Genomic DNA, 7,518 nt, shown 5'->3' on the forward strand with positions numbered 1-7,518 from the left:
ACTTGCCCAGCCGGGGCAAAGCTGCTGCTCATGTATGAGGCATGGGGAGGCTGGGCTGGCTCCCACCACTGCACGCCACTTGTCCGGAGGCAGCATAATGGCATAGCCCCTGCTCCCAGTGCCTTCCGTCTTTCGCCTGGCGCAGCCCCTGCCCGCCCCATGCAGATCTTGGGGCACACGCCCATGCCCTCCCAGACCAGTGGCAAGAGCTGCTGGACAAGCCACCACACGAGCAGCTCCCAGACCGGTGGCACGCAGCAGCATGAGCCACCCCACCCCATCCCTGGGCAGCGCTTGCCGCAGCCCAGGTCCCAGCCCCAATCCCTCCCTCGCTGTGGGGGCGTTGATCTGCACCCCACCACACACACCTTCTCTCCCCCCCTCTGCCCACCACGGCAGACTTACCAGCTGGAAGCAGCTGTCTCCAACATTGAGGAATGCTGCCTGTTTAGTCTATGGCCAAATCTCTGAAGTGACACCTAATGTTTTCCGAATCAATTCGGAGGCTTTCGATTCAATTTGAACCTTTTTAATGGGTCTCTGGATTTGGAGATTCAGCCACAGAATTGGGCCGAATCTCTTCCAAATTTAATCGGCTACTGAAGCTTCACACAGCCCTAATAAACACTTCATATGTTCAACTTAACATTTGCTAAGTGCAGTTAAAATGTGAGCAGATACACTTTCAAGCAGTTTAGCCTGTGTTAAGTGCCCTCTTGGCAGTTGCAAAGTTGTTCCCTTTCAGGCAAGTCTTATCCCTTATCATGTATTGACTGTAAGCATTACATCTGTCTGCATTCCTAAAACATTTTAAATGCTGTTTAAACTGCAAATGCCCAGACGTACAAGCCAATTTAGAATGGTTTAAACCTCCTTAAACATTTCAAAAGTATACCTAGATGGTCAGGTATTAGTTGAAACGGTCCTTCTTGAACCAGTTCAGCGTTATGTGCAGACACCAAGCTATCTGGGACTAGCATCTGGTCAGTCCTCCAGGCATTCCATACTGCACTGTTCTTCCGTCAGCTCCAAATACTGCATGGAAACAGGCTATTTAGGTTGGGGTAGTGGAGTTTTTGCTGTGTACCAATATTGCTTGCACTTGACCCAGTCTGCCATCCCTGGCTGATTTGGGTTGGGGGTAGAGGGTCAGATACATGGGGAGTACCCCTGCTTTTAGGTTTCTGGGGTGCTGGTGCTCTAGGAGAGTTACCCAGTGTCACTGCAGCTTTTAAACAGCACTTTCGCCCAAGTCACTGGCCAATTTCGTTCCATTTCTGGCAACCGACAGATCTTGGGCAACCCGTGGGAACCCAGAAGCAGGGACACCCCCTCTGCCTACTCCTCTTCCCCTCCCAATTAGCCTAGGGTGCTTCAAAGCCTGTCCAGTTGCTACAAATAGAATGAAATCAATAAGTGGCTTGGAGGAAAATGGAGTTTAAAAGTAGTGGAGACTTTGCGCAGCCTGCATGGAATGCCCAGCTCCCTGGGGACCCAGAAGCAGAGGTCCAAGCCCCCTTCCACAGGGCCATCCCTAGGAAAAGTCTTCTTAAGACAGTAGCCTGAGCTAGAGATCTTGGGTAATCCCCTGGAGGACCCAGCCCTCTGAAAAGGAAGAAGCAGGGATCCAGGTAGCTCCCTACTCCCTGCCCCCAACCAGCTGGCCACCCCTTCACCCCCAAATCAACCTGTGATGCACCAAATGCTGAGACACTGAGAGGAATTTCAATGAATTGAGTAGCTTGGGGAAGTGTTTTTTATAAGCTACAGAAGCTTTGATTTAGCCCCTGATCACCCAGCTCTCAGGAACCTAGAAGCAGAGATCTAGGCAGCCGTTCTACTCTTCCTTCCTCCCCCCCCCCCCCCCCCCCCCCCCCATACCACCATGCAGGTTTTGGTAAAATGCAGGAATCTTCCTTATTGAACTCAATGTTCACAAGAAAGGGATCAGAAAATTGTAGGCAACTGATGCCTTCCTCCCCACTCAAGGCATGCTGGGGCACTTGCCACTGGGAGGTAGGCTGGGGTAGGTATTCACTATCGACCCCTGGTGGTGGTTTGATAGAACCGCAATGCCTAAAAAGTGACTCTTCTACTTTGAACCCTTGTCAGTATATGTGCAGACACCTGAAGACTGGGACAGTCATGAACTGGTTCTCAATCAGTGACAGTCTCGGGACAGCTCAAGTGTTATGTCTGCCCATGCCCTAATAGGTCACTACATTTCAGTGATTTGCATCTCTTGAAAGTGAATGTGTGACTATACCCTAACACCTATTTACTTTAATACATCACAACATTTCAATGGATTTGGAACTATTGCAAGTAAACATGTGACAAGGCCCTAAGCGAACTTGCAATAGAATTTCTTACCTCATTCCCTTCAGCTCTGAGTAGAGCAGAGTCAGCTGGTGGAGGCTTCAAGCTACTGTCAAGGTTGAAGAGCTATTGAGGGACCTTTTCTACATTCTTTTTCATCCTCAAACAGTTGGGAGGTGTTAGTGCCATCTTGGATTTTAAGAATATGAACAAATCAATAAAAATGTCACAATTTAAATTGAGGCACCACTGAAACTTTAGCAACTGTATATCAGTGCTTATATGGTATTGCTTCACTACTTTCATTCCTGATGGCTGGTTACATACACATACCATTCAGTTCCTCACATTGGCAAGTTTCCAGGTTCTTCAGTGTCCAGGGACATTCACAATTACGTGGCCTTGTTCCTTCCCCAAGAATAGTCACAAAGATACTTGTTTTTGGAGGCAGTTCTCAAAAAGAAAGGGATTCCTATATTGCCTTTCCTAGGTAAAAAGCTGTAAAAAGCAGTCTTGAAACGGAAGATAGAACCAGTTTTATGGTTAATTTCTTAAGAGCTCATATACTCAGAGACCTTTCAGAAAGTTAGCTTCTTGAGCTTAGGTCCTATCATACCTTGGAGTTGCAACTAATTCCATGTTCCCCAGAGTCTGTGGGTGTGTACAAGACACACTATAATGGCTTTGGGATACCACAGCCAGCTCTGAATAAGATAGGTCAGTTGCTGGAAGCAGTACAATAGCATTTGCAAGGTGTTTTGCCTAGCCCTAGAGCTAATTAGTTTGAACAGAGCATCAAGCTTATTCCAAGTCACTGCAATGACTCTGTTCAGCACTGCATTTTGCCACATAGAAAATAAAGAAATCGAAGCAATAAATCAAATTGTTCTCAGTCTTTCAAAATGTTATCAACATCAGCTATGGCTCTTTTGACATGAGCAAGACTACACCGAAACTTCTTTCAAAGACCAGACAGAGTAATACATTTACATGTGACTACGCTTGTTAAGCAGTCAGACTCTACTCCAAAGTGTCCCAAAATATGATGAACCAATCTGACCTCACTTAAAAGGGTATAACCTAGAATACAACCATTACTTCGTTCATTACTACACTGGGGTAGCTAAGGGTATGAGCAGACAGACACCTTAAAAAGGGAGGGTATTATCATGTGGCAGCTGCTCTGCAGTATCTACCACACTTTTCTATACACCAGGCCCTCCAATAAAACACGTATCTTGTTTTCGGAGGTCAGAACAGAGAGAAAATTATTTTTACAGTGTCACATGACCTATAGTAACGCCTGAAAACATAGTAGCTGCATCTGGATGGGTGTGGACATGTGGTATGTTGCACTGCAGACCCATCTGCAGTGTCACACACCACACATGCAGGTGTTCCCCGTGCTGCTACCTTGCAGTATTTGGCTGGGGGGAGGGGGGTGTTGACCTGAGGTCAAAAAATGCATGCCGAAAAAAAAAGCAGGGCAGCAGTGCACATGGTGGCAGCATGCCCTGCCCAAAACCGGGCCAGAGCCACACTCCAGCTGCTGACCAGGCTCCCTGCTGCAGGACTGCCACAGCTGCAGCTCCCCAAGGCCTTCAGGACCCCAGGTAAGGCTGCTGGGGCCAACAGAGTTGCTGGCCCCAGCCTCTCCTACCCCAACCTGCCGCATGCCAGAGTGCATGTAGTATGGGCATTCCTCCAGGTCAAGTAGCAGTGGCACAAGTTGTGCTGCTGCTACTTGTCCCCTGAGGAAACAAACATTCCCACTTGTCTGGATGTGCCCAGTGTGTCCAGGAAGTGTAGTATCAGGAGCTTCCTGGTGTGGCAGACTGTCTCCTACAATATCATGCTTCCTGGATACATTTACGTTCCCAAGAGGATTTAATCTGTCAAACAAGGTTAGGCCAGTGGTTCCCAACTGTGGATTGCAACCCCAAATGGGGTCACAACATCAGCAGATGGGGTTGCATGGGTGGGGGGCCGTGATTTGGGAGTGAGGACTCATGCTGAGAAAATGGGGCCATAAATGGGGCCTTGCTGAGGAAAAGTTTGGGAAGCACTGCCTTAGCCCCTTCCAAAGGGGAGTAGCAAAACTGTTAGTTCTTTACTGAAAGTAGTTCTTTATATAAGTTCCTGTAAATAAAGTGTTGTTTCCACATTGCAAGCCTCATCAAGATACTACCAGCAGCTCAGTTGCTGCTTTGGGCACAGATTACAGTTCTCACCCAATTGCCATGGCTGTGAAAGGGTTGATGCAGGACTTTGCCCCGAGCAGGCACAAATGACAGCCATTTTGGCAGCTCCGTGGTATACACAGTGTCTGCAGGAGCTCTCCTTTTCTAGTCTAGAAAACAGCCTCCCTGCTTCAAACATGCACCCGTTTTGGGGGGCTGATTTTGGAGGGAAAAGGTGTGCCTTGAATGTGAGATTATATAGTATTTTGTGTATGTAATCTTGTAGTAAGTGGAAGTTAAGCGGAAGCAGTTTAGACGTGAATAAAGACTACTACTTCTGGTTTGGCTTCGCATCTCATAGGAAAGGAGTGAAGACACAAAACAATACCTGGGAAGCAGGTGATGAGACTGGTATTTCCCTCTTCCTTTTAACTTGGTATGATGTCTTTCTCTGTCTATATCTAAGAACAGAATTGACCCACTAGATGCAGTTCTGCCGTACTTATGTTATATAATGGCCCTAATTACACTATTAAGTTTTTCTTGGTTTGACTGTGTAAGTCAAATATCAGTGCAGAATGATCCCCAATGTACACAAAGTGCAACATGTTGGTGCTCCTGTTAACTCATAGGGAAAGGTATCTTGATGATGTGGATTCATTCAGTTGTTGCTTGTCAGGCACTGATGGTCTCTTTAACTGGTGTCTTCTCCTTCATGTAGGTGGCCAGAGACAACCTCCCTATGGGACATCCTGGGTGCCTGTAGCTTTGGGCATTCTCACTGCCCTGGTGACAGCTGTTGCCCTGGCACTGATTCTCCTTCGCAAAAGAAGAAAAGAAACTCGATTTGGGTAAGAGACATTCCTTAATGGCTTTTAAAGCTGGTGAGAATGGTTTTTGACTCGGCCTCATCAGTAGTATTTCATCAATTTTATATAACAAGAAGTTGGAAGTAGAACATTTCTGCTCCTTTCCTGGCAGTTTTTCTAGCAATGAATGGACTAGTTGTCATGGTTGTCTGCTTTTCTTTGCCACCTAGTCATGCCTTCGGCAGTGTGGTCGGCCGGGGGGAGCCAATGGTCCATTTCAGAGCTGCCAGGTCTTTCAACAGGGAAGGCCCAGAGCTTATTGAGGCAACATGTAAGTAAAACGGTCTGAGTGACTCCCTCCATTTTCCCTAAAGTGTGCCTTTTAGGATAAAAAGCCAAGAGTCGTTTAAAGAAGGTCTGGGCATAAAGTGGGCAGGTGGTGGGCATGCTTCTCCATGTGGTTCTCATAGGTGCTCAGTACTGATCCTGTTCTTAATCCAGTCCAAGGAAGAGCCTGGCAATTAAGTTGGACTGTCTTGCGGACAAGTGACCAGTAGTATTTGGAATGAATTCACCACATTGGATTTGAACAAAAGGTTGCAGAAACAGAAGGGTAGTTTATCACCTGTTTAGTTACATAGTGTGTGTACACCCTCTCCATTTGATTTTTTTTACACTTCAGAAACAACCATTGGATATTATCTTCCCAAACTTCAGTATAAAGCAGTGTTGTCAAAGATGCAGCAAGGGAATTGCTATAACACTGGAAGAATAAAGTTCTTATGCCTGAAAGTTACAGGTTTCTTGTCTTTGAAGCTGAATTGTGGGGAGAATTCTGCCTATAACATTTTTCAGCATAGGAAGTGGGACTAAAGAGCTGGATTATAAAGTGGCACCACCAAGATGGACTCACTGGATGTTGTGACAAAATCTATGATCCTGCCTCCCTTTTGATTCTCTTCTGTTTGTTTTTCTAGTGGAGAGCATAGGGATCAGTGATGATCTGAAAACCAAACTCAAGGATGTCTTAATTCAGGAACAACAGTTTACTCTAGGAAGGATGCTAGGCAAGGGTGAGTTTATATCAAAACCTGAACAAGACTTTATGCGCCATGATGGAAAGCCCCATCTATTTTACAGCCATCACTCCGTACGTCTACACATGTGCCTGACTGCAGTAACCGCTGTTGCTGAGCAATCCTGACGACACAAGGGTCATTTCCGACCCTACTGTGCAGTAGTGTTGGCATCATGGTTTGTGCCCACTGGCACTACATCGCCATAGCAATGAGCTATGTCCACATAGCATCTCACATAGATGCGCCCACTAAGTACAGGAAAGCAGTTCCAACTCTGTTGTCCCTGATCCTGTTAAACATGGTTGAGGTTGTAATTTAGATGGATACCTAGCCATCTCCTGTGTTAAAACACTTCCAGGCACTTCTTACGTTACGGCTGTCAAGAATTTTGTAACCAAACTATGAACCTTACTGTACATCAGGGATTACACAGTATTCCTGGTCTACTGATATGCAAGAGGGTTGGGATAGGATCAGAATGACCTGGACAGTTGGAAGAAATGATCCAATATCAACCAGAAGCAGTTCAGCAAGAACAAATGCAAAGTCCTGCACAAATGCAATAATTGAATGCACAGACATGAACTAAGTAGTGGCTGGTTAGGCTGCAGTACTGCTGTGTTACCGAAAACCCAGTACTGTTTGGTCTTTAGAGAGACAAGACTGCAGCCTATGATCAGGAATCTTTTGCAAACTTAAACACACATTAAGGGACACATTCCTTAATGCTTACCATTTTTGTACACCAAGTCAAGATAAAATTACGTGTCCTAATGATTTTCCATTTCCTCTTAGCAGGTAAGGTATTATTACTACCACCCAAGTCAGCTAAAAAGGCAAGAGACAAGTCTATAGCCCAACCTTTTATTGATTACACCTCAATGCCTGTCTAGCTGCCTGCAACAGCCCAATACAGATTCTCACCTATACCGGCTGGGGAAGGTGTAGGAGGGAGAAGAAAGGTGGCATGCAGGCTGGCAGCAGGCTGCCTTTAATTTGCTGAGGTTTTCTCAAAATCCTGCCATTTTCACATCTAATATTTATACGTGGACTTGGAAGATGCCAGTTAACTGGGGTCTATGTCCTTGTGAAAAGCTCAGTTCTGGGAGAAGGGACTTCTTATCTCTTTCC

The 7,518-nt window shown here is 46.1% G+C and overlaps 1 protein-coding gene across 4 annotated transcripts in view; it reads left to right on the forward strand.

Moving 5' to 3' along the window:
• TYRO3 (TYRO3 protein tyrosine kinase) overlaps positions 1-7,518 on the forward strand; it is a 66,517-nt gene that overhangs the window by 38,155 nt on the left and 20,844 nt on the right. For all 4 annotated transcript variants that reach the window (XM_006024611.3, XM_025205307.1, XM_025205308.1 and 1 more), the window contains 3 exons: positions 5,221-5,350; positions 5,539-5,639; positions 6,286-6,381. In XM_006024611.3, the coding sequence (XP_006024673.1) occupies positions 5,221-5,350; positions 5,539-5,639; positions 6,286-6,381 (327 nt within the window). The remainder of the gene's footprint in view (positions 1-5,220; positions 5,351-5,538; positions 5,640-6,285; positions 6,382-7,518) is intronic.

This window comes from Alligator sinensis, unplaced genomic scaffold (genome assembly GCF_000455745.1).
Source record: "Alligator sinensis unplaced genomic scaffold, ASM45574v1 scaffold108_1, whole genome shotgun sequence".
NCBI classification, from domain to species: domain Eukaryota; kingdom Metazoa; phylum Chordata; order Crocodylia; family Alligatoridae; genus Alligator; species Alligator sinensis.